The following is a 20,329-nucleotide window of genomic DNA, read 5'->3' on the forward strand; positions in this document are numbered from 1 at the left end:
AAATGCCTACCATATGCCAAACACAATGCTACATGCTGGGGATACACAGAAGAGCAAAGGTAATTCTTGCTCTTGAGGAGTCATGATCTAATGGGAGAGATAATAAGCAAATAATATGTGAATATATGCATATATTCATATATGTGTGTATACATACATGTATACGCAAATAGATTTATATGTACATATTCATATATGTTTATATATGTATATTGGGAAGGAGCGAGAGAGACAGAGATACACAGAGAGAAACACATAGATTCTATTTTACAAAGGCAGGGTACTAGAATAAATAGCAACTGGGAAAGACTATTTTGTAGAAGGTGATATTTTAGGTAGTATTTAAAAAAAAAAAACAGGAACATGAGAAGTATAAATAAGGAGGAAGAACATAATCAGCATGGGGAGAAATCAGGGAAAATTCCCATATCCAAAAAATAAAGTAGCTTATTTACAGACTAGCTAAAGAGATCAATTTCACTTGATAGAAGAGTACATAGACATATATGGTATAAGAAAACTGAAAATATGGAGACTTTGAAGGAATTGGAGATATTTAGCTTAGAGAAGGGAAGATTAGATATGGTGGTCACAGGAGCTATCTTGACATATTTGGAGGGCTGTTATATGGGAAAGAGATTGAATTTGATATGTTTAGTTACAGAAAGCAAAAGCAGAAACAAATAGGAAGGCAGGGAGTAATAGTTATAGAGAAAAAAATAAGCTTGGGGAAAGGATGAAAACAAAACAAAAAATCCTGACAATTAGATGTATCTAAAAGTGGTATGAGCTGACTTGAGAGGTGATAGAGTCCCATTCTTTGATAGACTTCAGAGACTAGATCATCACCTGCCTTATATACAGGGATTTCTTCATGAATGAGTTGGATTACATGGCTGTTTGAGGCCATTGCCATCTGTTAAATTCTGCAATTTTATGATCCTGTGACTTTGGAAAAAGTTCACTTCTCTCTGAGCCTCAATTTCCTCATCTATAATACAAGAACAGTGGAGTAAATTGTCTTAAAAAGGCCCTTCCAGATAGTCATAACTAAATTTGTATAAACCCATTTTTATTTTTTACTGAGCACTTTCTTCACAAAGAACCTGTCATGGATCAAGAGTGTCAATATTATTATCCCTATATGATAAAGATAGCTAGTGGATAGAATGCTAGACTTGGAGGCAGAAAGACCTGAGTTTAAAACCTTTCTCAATTATTAGATGTTAGACATTAGGTAGATCCCTTGATCTATTACCTTCAGTTTATGCTTTGTAAAATAGGAATAAATACATTCACCTCACAAAACTGTTGTGGGGTTCAAATGTGATGATAAATAGAAAGCATTTTGTAAATGTTAAAGGGCTAAATAAATATTAACTGAAGATATGAAAAATAATTTTTAAAGTGAAATCACTTATGAAAGAACAAACCAATAGAAAGGATCAGCCAGCTCTTGAAGGCACATTTCGCAACTGATAATTGAACCCTTCTTCCTTCCATGCTATCTCTCTTCTGACTAAGAAACCTGGAAATCTAAGGATTCTTTCCATGAAAGAACATCTAATGCCAACATTTCCCAAACAAACTGGGGAGCAGAGCCCTAATTTCTCTACCTTAGAAAACATATTTATTCAGTTTAAAAGAAAAAAGAATGAGGAAGAAAAGAGAACAAATATTAGTAATTAAATAAAAATCAGTCAGAGATGAATAATTTGATTCAAAAAGCAGTTTGTTCAGAGGAAAACAGTTGAAAATAAGGCAAAGTTGGAAGTTAAGGAACAAACAAAATCCTTGTGCCTGAGTGAGTATTTTGGGATTCTGAAAGTGACAGCCAAGAGGAAAGTCCATCTACCTGAATGGTTCAGCTGTCACAGAGATAACCTCTTTTTTGGTTTTGACCCTGACCATCTCCCCTAATGTTTGGCACTAAGTAACTGTGAATTACAGAGTATTAAATACAAAACTAATAATCATCAGGTTTGTAAGGAGAGATAGGATTGTAAACCAGGCAGGAAAGAGGGTGGGAAGAAGGCAGTTCCAGATTCTGGAACAATGCAATAAAAATTCCCATTCTGACTTTCTCTGTTACTTTCTGTACCTCTGTCTCTTTCTATCTCTCCTGTCTCTGTCTCTGTCTCTGTATGTGTCTCTGTATCAGTCTCCATCTCCATGTCTGTCTGTGTGCACACATGATGGTCATGTGTATATGCACGAGGGTCTATGTGTGCCTGAGTGTGTGCGCACATGTAGAATTAAATTGGTGGAAGAAGTAAACAAGATTTGCAGGGTCATTTCCATATAGCATTTGCATTCTCAATTTATGCTCCTAGCTATATTTTTTGGATGAAAATAAAACCTCTGTTGTGACTGCCAACCATCAGAGAATGTACCAAGCATTCTCTCTCTGAGGAAAAAAAAATCATAATGCCACCCAGCTAGCCACAGAATCAGAAACAAGCAACTTGTCTATTTATTCAAAGAACTCAATGAGCTGTGAAGATTGACATTTAAACTATTAACACTGCATTTCATCTGACAATGTTATTAAATATTAAGTCTGATTTATGTAAAGGTTTAATCAAATGGCAGATCGGGTCAGCCCATGTGCTTCAAAGAAAGTATATTCTGGGGAATGGTATTTGATAGATTTGATCCCACAAAAGGGGGGAAATAGTCCACCATCAACAGCAAGGTCTGACTTCATTTGACAAAGTTATTATCATATAAATTCAAATGACTTGCTAGCTCAACACTGCACTGGAAAGTTTCTCTAATTGATATTCTTAGCAGTTTGGCAATCAAAAAACTGAATCGCAGACTTCAATAAATCTAGTTCTAACAAAGGATAGGAAATGTCAGGTTACTGAGCTTGGCTTCTGCACTCAGACGACAGGATGGGAACATGCTAGAATGATTCACTGCAAGTGTGGATGGCGGACATTCTGTGAAGTTGGTAAATACATTACTCTTTAGAAGGAGCAAAATGAGGAATAGAAGGAACTGGGTGGCTATAGAAAAGTAAAATGGATAGTAACAGGAAGAATAAAGAGTATATATTAAAAGAATAGCTGACTTGCAAGCAGGATTTGGTTCAAACTCTATCTGTAGATATATTTAGATAGATAGGTAGATAGATAGATAGACAAGGAGGTAGAGAGAGATGATAGATAATAGATAGAGAGAGTGATAGATAGATGATAGAGAAATAATCTCCACCTATACATATATATGTATGTGTATGTGTGTGTGTCTGTTACACCCACATTCTATGCATAGACACACACACACGTGTGTGTATACACTTTGAGAACCATTCAAATTACAAATATATGTTCTTATGCAAATGAACAATAATTAAATATCATAAATGAGTTGAAGATTTGTATTAAGCAAGCAAATAGCATGTATATCATTATATTAAGTACTAAGGATATGAACATAGAAGTTAGACAGCTTTTTTTTTTTCCTGATGGAGCTTACCTTCTATTGACTTGGAAATGGTCAAGCATAAGGGAAGAAGATGAGAAGGGAAAGGTATCCAAACAAGAGTAATCATCAAAGGGAGAAGTCTAAGATTCTCCTCTCACATGGCATTTAGTTGGCCAAAGGCAGCTAGGTGCATCTTGTTTATAAAACAAAGGTTCAGTATATGGTCATTATAGGTATTCTATTTTGTAGTTTAGTTCTTTTCAGTTGTTTCTTCATGACACCTTGTGAGGTTTTATTGGCTAAGATACATGGGGTGATTTAGTATTTCCTTCTCCAGTTCATCTTACAAATCAGGAAACTGAGTTAAGCAGTTAAACCACTTGCTAAGAGTCACACAGCAAGTCATTTAATCCTGTTTGCCTCAGTTTTCTCATCATTGACATAAAACTGCAGTTACTCAACATTTTGGTGATTTAATTAAATTCATTCTACAAGTATTTATTAAATGCCTACTAAGATTCAGACACTATTCCATGTATTAAAGATAAAAACACAAATGCAAAACAAATCAGTTTCTGATTTCAATACATTATTCTGGAAAATATTCTTTGGAAGTTGTTACAGTCAAAGAATTCATGAATCTGAAGGTAGTCTGGGAGTGAACCTTTCTAAGTTCCCCTAGGCTCATCATCAGATTCATAAATATTGCTTGATGTCAGGTCTCAACCTGAAAACATTCCTAGTTTGGTAAGAACTGTCAGTGTTTGTTGCCTATTGTCAATGATTTTGAGAAGATAGAGTCATTTACATTCTATAAAAACAAATAGGAATAGGATATTAATGATGAGTTTGACAGAGGCTGCTAAGTGGCACAGTGGCTAAAGCACCAGACCTAGAACTAGGAAGACTCATCGTCCCAAGTTCAAATCTGGTTTCAAACACTTACTAGTTGTGTGATCCTGGGGAACTCACTTAATTTTGTTTTCCTCAGTTTCCTCATCTGTACAGTGAGCTGGAGAAGGACAGGGCAATCCACGCCAATATCTTTGCCAAGAAAACTTAAAATGGGGTAATTACAATTAAATATATGTTATTATTTTCACTGAAAGAGCAGATCTCACTCACTTTTGGATATTTATAACATTTAGATGATCATATCACATCATAAAAATGTGAAAACTAGAACAAAATATTTAGAGACCCCCTCCATCCACTCAATCAAGACTAAAGTACTTGATTTTCTCAAAGGCTGAGTCTACTTGCTTCTTCCCAGATTGCAATGGGCACCTTAGTTCTACAAACCAAGGGATAAAATACATTAGTGTAGTCAAAAGGCAAAGTTCATTGGTGTTGATTTATTCTCCTCCAGTCCTTTTCTCCTCTCTAGGAAAATACAAGATAAGACACCATCATGTGTCAAATAGGCGCATTTCAATGAAGACACAGAGTCTCCCACACATTAATAGGACATTCAACATCACTATTTTGCATATTTCTATGAATGGGCAGATTAGGGTTATAGATAATAAAAAATTGAGAGGATTTTATGATTTGCAAGTGTACCTCATTTGATTTCTACATTAATCCTGTAATTTGTGTATTATAAGCATTGCATTGAGAGATAAGGCAATAGAGATTACAAAAAGTAAGAAGATTTACTCTTGAGAAATTTACACACTTAAAATTAGAGGTGAGATTCGAACCCATCTTTCCTGATTCTGAGATCTGGATTTTCCACTATACCAAAACGCCAATTTTGAACCAGAAATCTATCTTAACTACTTTCCTAATATGTGTAGAGGTCAACAAGGCAGATCATTATTTTTTCTCCTCATGCTTCTCCTATTCACATCTCAATAGAAAAGTCTCACCCCTTACTAAAAAAAAAAAAAAAAAAAAAAAATAGAGGTCATATACCTTATGCTCCTTTTCCTCTTTTCTATATTTAACCTCACCTCATATATTATCTCTTGTTCTTTTCTCTTTTGGTCCAACTTCTGAAGATAAGGTGGTCCTTTTTCTTTCCAGACCAGCAGCTCAATATGTGAACCTAATTGTATCTACTCTGATTTTTTCTATTAAATTTTTCCAAGAGTTATGACCTCTTGTTCTCTATTCTTCTATCTTTCCATATTTGCTACTTTTTTGATTCTTCCTTCCAAGGCTCCCCTATACTTTAAAAAATTCCCTTAACATAATGTTCCCTCATCTAGGCAGAATTTGAACATGCGATTCTTGAGTTACCCTAACTCTTATCAATTATTGTATCCACTATGTTCAGTTTTTTTTCCTCATAACAAAATACAATATAAACCCTAGGTATAATATGTTACTACCATTTTAAATTCCATCTTTAATATTTCATCATACCATGGAAATAAACCTGGCTTCAAAAAAGCCATGTCAGTAAATTATAAGCTCTAAAAGCTTCTACCACATTTTAAATACTTTGAATTTGGGTTCAACAATGGATCCAGCAGATGTTTGGTATTCAAGGATTAGCATTGCTTAGCTAGAGAAATTCATCTCCACAAAGACCATAAAGTAATTTTGGGGGAGGCACTTTGTTACTATAAATCTCAAATATGGGTTTCCATGAGCCTCGGTTTTCTCTTCTGCAAAATGAGGGGGCTTTGATGTGTCTTCTAACTGTAGATCTATGATCTCACAGTTTACTAGGGGTTGCTTTCTGAATAAGACTCTTCATCCCAGAGGATGAAATCACAGGGACCCTGAAGTCTTGAAAAACAGTGCCTTGAAAACTACAAATTTCGATGCATTAGCATTAAATTTTGGATCAAGAAAATGAAGACATGTTGACATCTTTTCTTTGGAGTCCTGGTTTGAAAAGACAACTGATCTTACTTAAAAGTGACATCTTGGAAAATTTCCAAGAAACAAACTATCCCAACTTTTATTTGGTAAGAAGCATGCATCCTGGGTCTGGAGCATTGCAAACAGATTATCTGTTGGCTCCTATGATTCATCTTCCTAATTACACTTTTCCTAGGTTCATATTAAAATGTTTGCTTTCCTTTTGTACACACTGACAGCAGGAGTAACATGCTGGGAGTCAGTAAAAAAGCTATCCTGAGATTAAACATTTGTCATAGAAAAAACTGACTGTATACTAAAACATAAAAGTGCAGGGGGCAGAGATTTATTTCCTTTTCAACAACATAGAATATTTATACCATTATTAATTTGCTGGGTTGTCAAGATGTAGAGAAGACCGAGTGTGTATGTAGATTCAACCCTGCTCACCAACCCCTTTGGGCTGCTTTGACCATCAGTGAACCTCTGTCATTCTAGCAAACTCATTCCTGATTTTGATTACTCTCTTTAGAGGAAGGGGGAGGGAAAATTTCAGCCATTATTGAGATAGATAATTCTGGATAATCATACATTAAAGAATATAAAGGGTCTTAGAAATGATCTTTCATTTGTCAGATGAGGGAATTGAGGTTTTTATGTCTTGTCCAAAGCCATACAACTGCTCATTTACCATAAATCTCAGTTTTTAATGTTGATGATGGTATACAGACTACTGGTTTATAAATCAGTTGGAAAGGTCTGAATCCTATATTGACCCTATGAAATGTGGTGTGTGTGTGTGTGTGTGTGTGTGTGTGTGTGAGAGAGAGAGAGAGAGAGAGAGATAATGATGGTGATGATGTATGCATGATACCAATTCTGACTTTCTGCTTTTCTCTCTCTTTTCCAGGAATTTGATTATCTCAATTCTTGATATGAAATGAACAAGCTGTCCAAGAATGTGTTCCCCCCACTTTGTAGATACCCTGTGCCAGGGTGGCTGGATGATTCCATCTGGAATCAATAATAAAGCCTCAAGCCCTGCATCTCAGGATAAGTTATATTGTTGAACTATATAAAAACCAGGCAAAGTGAAAAATCACTTCCCTGATCATGATCACAACAAATTGATCTGATATCAGTACTTTTCTACCTAAGCCCAAGAGACATAAACATATTTCCATTGAGAAGAAAAGAAGAAAGGAGGGAAGACCAATTGTGGAGTCATTTAGTATTTGAGATAATGGTCCTAAATGACAAGCCATACTCTTGCTTATTCATTATTTAAATTATATGGTTTTTTTTTTTTTAATTATATAACATTTGTTTTTCTCTCTTCAATCCCCATCTACTGGAGTGGGGAAGCCTCAGAAAAATTTGCATAACTAGGAAAAAACAAATTCTTGCATTGGCTATGTCTAAAATTGCACATATTATTCTGCACCTTGTTTGTCATTTCTTTGTCAGAATGTGTGTAGCCTGCTTTATTAGCAGTCCCTTAGCACCATGGCTTATCATTACATTGTGCTGTCATTGTATAATGTGTTCTCCTAATTTTTCTCCATTCATTCTGCATTATTTCATAAAGATCTTCCTATTTCCTTCTGAAACTCCATTTTGTCATTTCTTAAAGCATAATAACATTCCAATTCATCCATATACCATAAAGAGGCCAACAAATCACCAAGTATTGCATGCCATTTTATTTCCTTGTTCTATCACTCTTCAAAAAGAAATGCCAAAAATATTTTAGTACATATAAGAAAGTTCCCTCTTTGGTTGATCTCTTTGGGATATCTGCTTTCTGAGTCAAAAGACTTGAACATTGTAGTATATTTTGGAGCATAGTTACAAATTAATTTCCATATATAATAGATCAATTGACAGCTCTACCCAGGATGCAGCAAAGCTCCTATTTTTCTGGAACCCAGCAAACATTTATAATCTGTTGTTGACAATGTTGACAATGATGATATGGAATAGAATCTCAAAATTGTTTTAATTTGCATTTCTCTAATTATTGTTATTGAGAGTATTTTTATAACTATAAAAAACCTTGATGACTACCTTTGAAAACTGAATCTGCATACCTGACATTTATTAATTAGGTTATGAATCTTATATAACCCTGTAAATCTGAATCAATTGCTCATATCTTAGAAATGACATCTTTTTCAGAGAAAACTACTTAAATTTTTAAAACTAATTATCTGTTGCCCTTTTAAACTTAGTTGGACGTTTTCCATGATATCACAAGTATATTTAATATTATATTGCATGCCTCCTCAAGAGATGGGGAATAGTGGAAGGAAAAGACCTGGAACTCAAAATCCTTTTAAAAATCTACATTAAAATTGTTTTAAATATAATTTGAAAATGTTGAATAAAATAAAATATGCATAAATTTACTTGGATTGGACTTGTTCTTTTTTTTTTTTTTAAATTTGTGTAATCAAAACTGTCTCTTTAACTTCTATGATACTCTGTCTTTTATTTGGTCATGAAACTCTTTTGTTGCCAAAATTAATTTCTTCTTTGTTCCTATATATTCTTATGCTATGACCTGATATATTTATTTCATTTTGAAGCTGATCTTGGCATTCTTCTAAAGATGTGACTAGAATTGTTTTATTTCAGACTATTTAAGATTATTGTTCGGGTTGTTCTGTTTTTTTTTTTTTTCCTAAATACTGAATCTTTATTCCAAATACATGGGGTCTTGGATTTGTTGAAAACTATGTTTGTTTCTCTATGTTATGTAACTCTCTGTTTCACTCATCAATCTTTGTGATTTTTTTAACCATTACTAAATCATTCCAACAACTGTTGTTTTGTATTATAATTTGATAAGTGAAACTACTAAGTCCTATTTCTTCTCACATTTTTTTCATTATTTCCATTGATTACCTTGGCTTTTTCCCCCACAGATAAATTTTATTTTTCCCCAAATTTTGTAAAGTAAATGCTTTCAGAGTTTTTTCTTGCTATTCACTAATGGCATCTACCATGCAATCACAAATAGGAAGTCTGGGATTCAGGGTGGCATTTGGTTGTTCAGGTTTCCATTCCAGGTCCTTCAGTGAATTGATGTTTGATGACACTGCAACTTGCTTTTGTCTCTATGCATCAATTTAATAAAACGATCACCTTCATTTATGTGCTGCCTTCTGTACTTATATTTCCCACACCAAACAATGATTGGCTTGTTGAGTCCAAGCTAATGAGATTCTTGACAATTTTATAGGAAAGGTCAATATATTGCCTAGATGATGATGGTGAATATAAGAGGGTGAAGGCAGAGAGAAGTAAAATAAAAAAGTAATGTAAAGGAGAAAAAGAGAGTGAAAATGGAAGAAGAAAGGGGAAAAAGAAAGGCAAAAGAGAAAAAAAGTAAGAAGAGAGTGTAACAAAGAAGAGGGATAGAGAGCAAAATAGAAGAAAGAGGAAGAGGAGGGGATGAGGAAGAGAAGAAGAATTAGAGAAAGAGGAGGAAGAATGGGAGGAAGAGAAGGAGAAGAAAAATAGGAAGAAAAGGAGGAAGAAGGGTAGAAAGAAGAGAAAGAAAAGGAAGGAGGGAAGGAAGGAAGGAAGGAAGGAGGGAAGGAAGAAAGGAGGGAAGGAAGAAAGGAGGAAAGTAGGAGGGAGGGAAGGAAGAAAGGAAGGAAGGAAAGAGAAAAAGAAGAAGGAAAATTGATATCAGATACAATATTATGCAATAGTGTTTGAAGAGGAGATGCCTAGGTCAGGCTTAGATGACTGCTTAGGTTCTTAGTCCTAAGATTCTGTAAATGTACAAACACAACATGATGAAATTACTTTTAAAAAAGAGGAGCAGAGAGGATAGGACAAAATGGGAAACATATGTTGACTTAATGATTAATAAGGTCGAGGACCAAGGTGAAGAAGATAGATTACAGATATAGAGAGCTTATATCTCAGAAAGTTGCATTTGTATTTTTCCACATTCAGCACTGACTGAAGCAATTAAAGGACACCACCACAAGATTAATCTTCTCAAAGTATAATCTTCATCTTATCATAGAATCATAGATCTCAGCTGGAATGAACTTCAAACGCTATTTAAACCAAACCTTCATTTTCCAGGTGATGAAACTGAGGCATATAAAAGCCAGTGTCATATAACTATTACATTTCTGGAATAATATCTAAAGGTAGATCTTCCTGACTCCAAAGCCACTATGTCTTGCAAGCATCAGAAAATTTTAAATTTAAGTCCTGAGTCTATACTGAATTCTCTTTCCACCAGACTCTGCTGTTTCATTGTGTAATTTTCCTCCTTGAGTGTCTTCCTCGGGTCTTTACTACTTATGGTATATAGTCCAAACTAAATGGCCATAAAAATGGCCCCAATTTTTGCATCCTAGACAAAGTCTGAACTCATCCATATTCATCATGGTTCTATATTCAGGGCTTTCCATAACCCACTTCAAGCCTAATTTTCTATCTGTTTCTGCCTAAATACTTTCACATACTTTCTCACTAAATACTTCAGTCAGGCTCACTTGGCCAATCTCTTTCATGAGATGTCATGGATACTGTGTACACCCATCTTTGTACATTTGGTTACAAAACTGTAGATTTATATTGGAAGGAACATCGTAGCTATTTAATATGACTCCTTCATTTTAGTGACAAGGAAACTAAGACTCAAATAGATTTTTTGACTTGTGCAGGATCACACCAAGAGTATGTGGTAGGCGCAAGATTGGAACCCCAAATATGTGTCTCCAAATACAATATCCTTTCAATTCTATTGTGCTGTCTTTCAAATTATATATATATATATATATAATGTATATATATACATATATATAATTTATATATTAGATATTATTTATAATTTATATATATAATTTAAGATTCCTGTTTATATATATATATATGAACAGGAATCTTAAATTTAAAATTGAGCTTAAATTAATGTTTTGGACAACCAGCTATCCTTAAGTTGTTCAGACTTTTCATCTCTACTCTTTGCTCCTGCCCTCCAGGAAACAAAAGCAATATTAATACCCCAAATAACCTGTTTTCTCCACTGTATCTCTCCTTCAGGTTCCACCTTCTATGTCTATCTTTTCTTAACTACCACTTTTGAGTTATCACTCTTGTTTAGCTTTTTCCATTATTTGGCAAATGCTAAATTATCCATAATGGCAGTTATTTTATCTGCCTGGTATCTTGTTTCCCGGATGGAAAGACCCTTAGCAATATTCTAGCCTGATCTAATTCTATAGTTAAGGAAACTGAGGTCCACAGATGTGAAATGAATGGTTATTTAGTAGCAAAATCAAAACTAGAATCTTTTTATTAATCTCCTTATTTCTAGCCCAGAGATATTTTCATTAGAGGAGCTAGGTGGTTTGGTGATTAGAGTGCTAGATTTGGGACCAGGAAGTCCTGAGATTGCATCCTGCCTCAGATATTCACTGACTTTGTGATCTGAAGGAAGTCCTTTCCTCCTTCAACTTGGTTTCCAGGTTTGTTGTAAGGATCAATTGAGATAGCATATGTAAAACACTTTTCAAATCTTAAAACACTATACAAATGCTTTTCATCATCATCATCATCATCATCATCATCATCATCCACTAAGTTTCTTAGACTAGAGAAATGCAAGGTATTTTGTGCTTCCCAGTCTTACCTTCCTGATGCCTTCAGAAGGGTTGGAGACACAGTTATCAGCCCCATTGTTCTTGCTGATGGTCTTCCAAAGCTCAGCAAATGTGCTGTCCTGTTCCAAGGGATTGGTCCCCTTGGCTCTAAAGTATTCATATACAGCTGAATCTCTGACTGTGCCATAAGAGATATCCATCTGTTTGGATAGATCCTGAAATGTTCTGAAAGACAGAAAAGCATCAAGATATTAGTGCTGGAAGACATGCTGCTGCAATTTCCATTGACTAATTAATCAACTTTCTACTGTATATTTAAAAAGAGACATAGCCAAAAAGGGAAGGGGGTGAGGGGAAGGAGGGAAACATTTGGGATATAAAGTTTTTCAAGGGTCAATATTGAAAAATTACCCATGCATATGTTTTGTAAATAAAAAGCTTCAATAAAAAAAGGTATAAGAGTTAGGCTTGAGTTAGGATGGTAATACTTAAAGAAGGTTGTATAATTAACCCATTTTGACTCTGAGTCAGAGAAAATTAAGGTCAAGGCTAAGATTTCAGTTAGGCTTAGAGTTAGGTTTGCAAGCTTCTAGTAGAATTAGGCTTAAGCTTTGTAGGCAAGGTTAGGGTTGGGTTAAAGTTCTATAGTTATGTGAAGGTTGTGGTTAGGGTTTAAGATTATCATGAGTTAGGAGTAGAGTAGGCAGTGTAGCATCTGAGTTTGGGGTAGTAAAGGAGTAGGCAGTGCAACCACAGGATAAATGTAAGAATTTGGTGGGTAATCAGTTCATTTGGCTATGAGTCAAACCCAATTAAGGTCAGGGCTGAGATTTTTATTAGGGTCAGGTTTAGAGTTGGAAGTTTAAGATAAAATTTGAGATAAAGTTTATGAGTCAGATCAGGTTTGTATTGGGAACTGTAGTGTTAAGTGTTAGGGTGAGAAATGAGGGGTAGTATATGAGGGAAGCTTAAGTCATCAGTAGTATCTGAGTTTGAAGCCATGATGATCTGGGAAGGGCAGGCAGAAAGCGACGATGAAAGTCTACTGGGGGAATCAGCCCATTTTGTCTCTGAGTCAGAGGCAATTGGATACCCTGCCTTCACAGCCTTCCAAGTTCGGTCCAGAGATCTCTCTTTTTTGTGGAAATGGAATAGCAAAAAGCCCAAGTTTCAAAACTCTTGTCTGCTCTGATATAAGCAGGGAAATGTTAAAATAGCAACAGATAGCTTAAGATATTGAAGGAAAATTAATTGTAACCACTATGGTTTTTAGAATCCTCCATCTATTACTTTGTTCAAGGGTTCAACATGTATAATCTACCTTGATGTCTTCCCTTCCAATCTCAACACAAATGGATCTCTTATTGCTCTCATCCTTTACTATTCCATCTACTTATTGCCCAAGAAATATCTGATTTAGAGTATCTTCTGAGTTTTACAAACAGAAATAATGCTGATTTATAGGACACTGTCTTATTCACTGGTCATTTCCTATCTGGATGCCAGGGCTCTTCAACTGAATTAGAAGCTCTTTGTAGAATGATATACCTTTTTCTAGCACATAGGGAAAATAGAATCTAGCATAATACCAAATTCATATAGTAGGAGTTCATAACTATAACTAAATTAGAAATGTTTTCACTAGAAATGAAAAGATCACAGGACTTTAGAACCACTTTTAGAAGAGATGTTAGAAATCACCTTTTCAAACCTTCACATTTTACAGATAAGGAAACTGAGACCCAGAGAGTTTGAAAAAATTACCTGAACAAATCAGACAGTTGAGGGGAAATTAAATTTCATGGTACTTCAGGATAATGAAAGATTTTAGATTGGGGCATGGAAATATGGTCACTGTTGTATGTAATATAAATTTCAACAAGGAAAAATCCTATCCATTTGATAAAACACAGTATACTGGATCAAAGCCCTGTTCAACCTAATCTAGGTATGTCTGAGTTCACAAAGTACATTTCAATCAGTTAAGCAATATTTCTACCCATGTGAGATGAATTCCTACTTATAGGAAAGCAGGAGATATGTATTTTCACAAAGTCAAAAGAACTGAGTTCTGTTTTGTCACTCTGTCTCTCATCAATAGTAGAAACTATGTATGTATTTATTTCTAGTTGTAGTTCTGTCTTAAGTCTGAGAATTACATAAGGCATGGTGGAGCACCATAGTGGAAGTTACAGACCATGCTTACAAATAGCTTGAGGTATATATCTATGTTTCTATGAATTCATAAAAATAATAATTGTGATTACAATATTAGACATCTAAAGAGTATTGTAAGGTTTCAAATTATTCTGCATAAGCTTTTTCATTTGTAGAAGCAGACAGGATGTCTCATCTGTTTTATATATAGAGATATAGATATCTATGGATATGTCTATATCTATATCTATATCTATCTATATATAAACTATATCTATTGCTATCCAGCTCTATGCATCATAGATAGAAGGAAACAAAAAAGGGAATAATGAATTGGACAAAGCTGTCTCTCTAATGAGTCTTCATTTTTTCTGTGTCCAATTGAAATGCAGTACTTCCTTTCATTACAAGGAACCCAGGTTTTCGACAAATATAAGGGGTAAAGCCTATTTTTTCCTCCCACCCTTGTATTTTTTTAATCATGCTAATACAAACACTAGGCTTCTGATGAATGGAAAACATCAGGATGAATTACACAATTGAGTCAAGTCCTGAAAGGCTTTAAATTGCTGCCATTTCCTCCAATAGGAAATGTATATATAACTGCCTGCCAGCCCCAGTGGAGAGCTTTTTCATTCCTTTGCATTTGGAATTCTGGGGTCTACCTCCTCACTACTCTTTGGTCACTTCATTTCTGTGGGTCAGAGAGGTTTCCTTGTGTCATCCAAGCACTCCGATGTTTATGGCTTTAAGGCTACTGCTTTCTCGGTATAATTCAATATTGAAATGCTAAAGCACCACTAGCTTCTTCTACACATTTGCCTTCAGGCTTCATACCTTAGCTTCTTCCATTTCTCTTTCTCAGTCCCTAACAGCTTTCTTCCTTATGCAGAAATGTTTTTGGAGGGGGGAAGAAATTTCTTCTCTCTACATGTCTTCAACTACAGATAAGCAAAAGCTAGTCACAGTTGTAGCAACAGACTGAGCCTGGCACTTCTCTTAAATCCAATCTCTAAGCATTCCCAGTGTGAATGCCTCCCAGATAAGACTGCCATGATGGACAAACAATATCTAATTAGGTATTTTATCTGCATTAGTAAAATCCATATTCTGGCTTGCATCTTTTTCATATCCCACTAAGCTACATCATTATTTGTGAATATCAAAATACCTATGTAATATATCCTTAGGCTCATTGTTCACCTGGAACTGTCCTTATCCCCTTCACTCCCATCCCAAACATTCATTTTCCCTTGTTTTTTATGTCTGTTTTATTAACTTCTCATTTCTAGCACCTACTTGTGCCAAAGCCCAAATTGCCATTCATGATATATAATTCAGGGGGAAAAAAGTTATAATTGAGATAAAACAAATTAGATAGATAAATATGTATATCTATATGTGTACATTTATGAATATGCATATACATTCACATTAAATAAATACATTTAAAATAAATAGACAAAAGTTTTGAAAGTACAGTTTGATATTCTTGCTTTTCTTTACTTGAATAAATGAATGAAAAATAATTCATTAAATGAATCAGGTACAAATGTTGTGCTGTGTTCTAGGTAAACAAATTGAAAAGCAAGCTAATTTCTGGCCTCAGGGAGCTCACATTCTAACAGGCAGACTCAACTCATATAGGAAAAGTCTGTTGCAATTCAAATGAAAAAAATCTTGGCTGTCTGAAGAGAGGCAGTGTTCAAATTTGTATGATCCATCTGACACATGTTGTCTCCTCCTCAGAAGTCAGCTCATCAACTGAATTATTTTTCAGATGAAAAAAATGAGGCCCAGAAATATTAAGTAATTTGTCCAGGATGTAAGTGACTGAGGTGGGTTGAGATGACCTGAGAAGATGAAGACTGATTCATTACTTTACTTCCTGCATGTCTCACTATTACTTTTCTTAGGATGCCACTTCCCAAGTTTATTTGAACTTGAGTAACTAACTCCCTCCTTTTCAACTTAACACTGTAAGCTTTCTCTTTTCCCCAAAGCAATTAGACCCAGTTTCATCTTTTAACATAGTCATCTCACCTGGAAAAAAATCAATTTCCTTCTTTGAACACACTGAAAGAAGGACAGGAATTGACATAATTCTGTTCTTCCTTTCTATCCTTTTTTTTTTCCATCCCCAATAAATCTGTTTCAGTATTTTGTAAATATATTTGTAACAAAATAGATAGATGAGTTTTCATCATGAGATAAATCAATGCAGAATATTTTTTAATGTATCTTTCTGTGTCAAGGAAGTAGTTACATGAGCAATGAAGATAAATATACTTGAAACAGGAAAGAAATCAATATTCAATACATGTAAAACAGGTTTCTACAACTAGTAAGATGCTGTAATTATGTTCCTTATAAATCTAAGTCATGGATTCCTATTATTTTCTCTGAAGCAGAAAAGAAAGAGGTCAAACAGCTTGAAAAACATAGGAGATTGAGGTCCAATTATGCCTACTAATGTGATTATGTTATAAAGAAAGACCACAAATACATTTCTAATTAGCAAAATATCCTCCTTCCATCAGTATTTTTTTTCTTTTTTCCAAGACTCCAGAAGGAATATTCTGGTACAAATTGATAACAGTGTCCATTAGAGAAACTCCATGGCCTATTTCCTCGTTCCTCTGGATGCTAAGATTAGACAGTGGGTAACAACAGAAAAAAAACATCATTTTTGGCATGAGAGAATTTACCTGTGTGACTTTGGGTAAGTCATGAAACATTTTTGAGTTTCATGCTCTTCAAGAGTAAAATTTACATGATGAACTAGATGGCTTCTGATTATTTATCATGCTAAACCAGGGATCTTACTGTTCTTCCATCAAATTCTTCCCTGACCCTTATGCCCAAAGGTTCTTTGCTTCTCATGGAAGTGGCTCCTCGTAAACCTCCATTCTTCTCCCAGCTCTCTCTTTTTCCTGACATGGAAAACCTTAACTGTTGTAAAATCTGACCACTAGTCAAAGGGGCCAAAGGCAGGGAATATGAATGACTGGTCTTTGTTCCCATATTTTTCCTTAATTCATTTTAGTTTGTGACTAGAAGCTGGAAAAATGATTGTGATCTACTGTGTTTAAAATTTCCCCTTTCCCACAATCTTTGGAGGAGAATTTTCTCTGAAATCTGAGCAAACACTACTGTAAATAGGGCCTTTGATGATTTTATAAATGGAGACATGGATTAAAAAAGTTACAGAAAAGCATTTTCTGAAATTCAAAAAATCCTTGAGTTTGAAGGAATGTCACTATGCCTAGTATATATGCTTAAAATGATACTCAAAATCAGCTTATTCAATAATTGTCAGATTTCAATGGGGGTAGTTGGATAAGAGTGCTGGATCAATAGGGAGAAGAAGTAGATTCAAATCTAGGCTCCATTTGATAAAAGGCAATTCATTTAGCATACAACCTCTCCATGCTTCCATTTTCTATTGTATAAAAATAACATTGACTAGATGATCTTGAATATCCCTTTTAGCCTATTAAGTACAAATCATAGGCTCCTACAATTAGAAAAATATTCAATCTGGACCTAAGTAAGAGAATCCTTTACAACATTATACACAGTCATCTGTCTTCCACTTGAAGAATTTCAGTAATAAGAAATTCACTTCCTCATGAAGCAACCCATTTTTCATGATTAACTTCCCTTCAAAATATTCACTACCCAAAAGGAAAGCAGACCAAGGGCTATCCAATAGGTATATAAGAAAAGTCTTTGTGTTTTTTGCAAGGAAGCATAAAATAAATCTACATGGTTCAAATAAGACAAACAGTAAGATTTCTCAGGAATGGACTCTCTCCTGCATATGCAAAGTATCTAATTGTTGGAAATAATAGTTTAATCTTCTCTTTTGGTAACTTCTGGAGCCCTAGGAATCTTTGAATTTTTGGTCCAAAAGAAAGCCAAGTATGATCTAGATATTTCTCTGCAGTCCAATCTAATCTCCACTTAAGCATGAAAATGATTTTCAGAAAGCACAGGTCTGACTAATAAACTTGCACAGCTCCCTATTACCTATTTACCAACCTCTTCACTTGAGCCTTCGTACATCATTGGTGACTCTGGTCTCTACTATTTGCTTACAAGAGACACTCCATCTGCTGATTTTAGGCACTTCTACTGGCTGTGCCTAATAAATAGAGTATTCTATTTCCTCCTCACCCATCATAGCCTCTTTGCAGTCCCAGATCAAATTATACCCTCTATGTCTAGTAACTCCTGTCTCTTGATAATTTCCTAGTACATATACAAATGGTATGTGTGTGTGTGTGTGTGTGTGTGTGTGTGTGTGTGTGTGTGTGTACCTATAAAGATGTATGTGTGTTGGAATCCTTACAAACTGCTAACTAATTAGAGTTGATCTAATCTTACAAGAAGATGTTTTGGGCAGGTACTAAGTAGAACTGATTAGTACAATGCTTGTGTTTGCACCTTTACTCATTGGAGTTCACAAGTATGCCAGCTTCACAAAGTAAACTTTGTAATTTTGTGAGTTCACACCTCCCTTGAAGCTCTCTGGCCCAAAGAGCTTCAAGGGAGGTGTGAACTCATTGAACTCCAATGAGTAAAGGTGTGAACACAAGCCTTGTATTAATTAGTTCTACTTAGTACCTTATTTCAGGTTCTGCCCAAAACATCTTCTTGTAAGATTAGATCAACTCTAATTAGTTAGCAGTTAGTAAGGATTCCAACACATGTGTATATGTGAGTGTGTCTAATTTGTTCATGTTGAGAAGCTGTTTGCATGTTATTTCCTGCCTCCCTCAATTAGATTGTAAACTCCTTAAGGGCAAGGAGTACATCTTCCTTTTATCTGTTTTCCTTATGCATAGCACAAGATATAGAACATAGGAGAACTTTAATGAATGCTTGTGGATTAATTAAATGATAGAACATCAGAGCAAGCCTCTGCCTTTATCTGTAATTGTAAGCCAGTCCTTCCCATCTTTGAATGAGTTTTCACAGCAGAGAAACTTAGATTTCCATAGTTTTAAAAGCCATGAGGTGGTGTCTCTCAAACCAGGAAAAAAGCTGTTTCCCAGCACAGAATATTAGCCATGTGGTATAAAAGGGGGGGAAAAAAAGGAAGGAGGTTGTTAAATTTATAGTCAGGAGACTTGGTCTTGAAGTCCAACTTTGTAATTTCTTACCTATGTGACCTTGGTCAAGTCATATAACATTGCTAGGTCACAGTTCTCTCACCTTTAAGATGAGGAAATTGGTCTCCATGATGTCTAAAGTCTCTTCTAGTTCTGGGAGCTGGTAATTCTGAAATATTTGCTGCTGAGAATCAATATAAAAACAGGATGCACCATTAACTTCTAATTTATAATGACTGAGTTTCCTAATCCATTAAAGATCTGACTAAACTGGAAATCACAGCAGCAACACCAAGGGAGGTCCGGGAATTGCCTTCTTGTCTCTAAGGCACTGCATCATCTTCCTTATCACAAGAGAATTTTTATTTTCCTCTCTTTTCTCCTATATCCTATTCCCTATTTTGCTTTACTCTTCTCTCTTCCTCCCTTCCTCCACTTTTTATTTCTCCCACTGCCATCATCATCATCAATCACCACCATCATCATCAACAATAACAAGCAATAATTGAGTGTTTAGTATGTTGTGGATACTGGGGATACAGATAAAAGCAAAACTAGTTTTTGAATCCTTGCTCAACTTCTAAATGAGGAGACATATGCAAATGAACCATGTACATAGAAGATTTATATGGTATAAATAGGTGATCCAGAGGGAAATTAAAAGCAGTGGGAGGGGACTGAGAAAGGCCTCTTATACAAAGTGGGATTTGGTCTAAATTTTTAAGGTAGCCAGGATGCAAAAGGAAAAAACAAACAAACAAACACAAACATTTCAGGGTTGAAGGATAGATAAGGAAAAGCTACAGAGTAGGGCTATTTTCTTGTATGAGGAAGATAGGAGGAGAAGGCAGAATGAGTTCTAATTTGAACATGATCATTTTGCTATGCCTAGATGGTATCTAATTCAAAATGTCCAGGAGGAAGATGGTGATGTGAGACTGATAAGTCAATATAGATATTGGGGCTGTGGACAAATAGATTTGAAAACCCTTCCTTCCTTACAAATAGATGGGAAAACAAAGTACAATATACACCATGGAACATACTTTCCAAGGAATAAATGGTCTCTGATTTCAAAAAGCTTTGGACAATATGCCATAAAGTTAAAGAAAATTAATAGAAAAAATTAAATCTTCATTCTCTTCTTGTATATGCATGTACACACATGCATAAGAC

At 35.0% G+C, this 20,329-nt stretch overlaps 1 protein-coding gene across 3 annotated transcripts in view; it reads right to left on the reverse strand.

Moving 5' to 3' along the window:
- GRID1 (glutamate ionotropic receptor delta type subunit 1) overlaps nucleotides 1-20,329 on the reverse strand; it is a 1,107,390-nt gene that overhangs the window by 64,425 nt on the left and 1,022,636 nt on the right. For all 3 annotated transcript variants that reach the window (XM_051982367.1, XM_051982369.1, XM_051982368.1), the window contains exon 13: nucleotides 11,909-12,104. In XM_051982367.1, coding sequence (XP_051838327.1) covers nucleotides 11,909-12,104 — 196 coding nt within the window. The remainder of the gene's footprint in view (nucleotides 1-11,908; nucleotides 12,105-20,329) is intronic.

The sequence above is a fragment of the Antechinus flavipes genome, chromosome 2 (genome assembly GCF_016432865.1).
Source record: "Antechinus flavipes isolate AdamAnt ecotype Samford, QLD, Australia chromosome 2, AdamAnt_v2, whole genome shotgun sequence".
Taxonomy (NCBI): domain Eukaryota; kingdom Metazoa; phylum Chordata; class Mammalia; order Dasyuromorphia; family Dasyuridae; genus Antechinus; species Antechinus flavipes.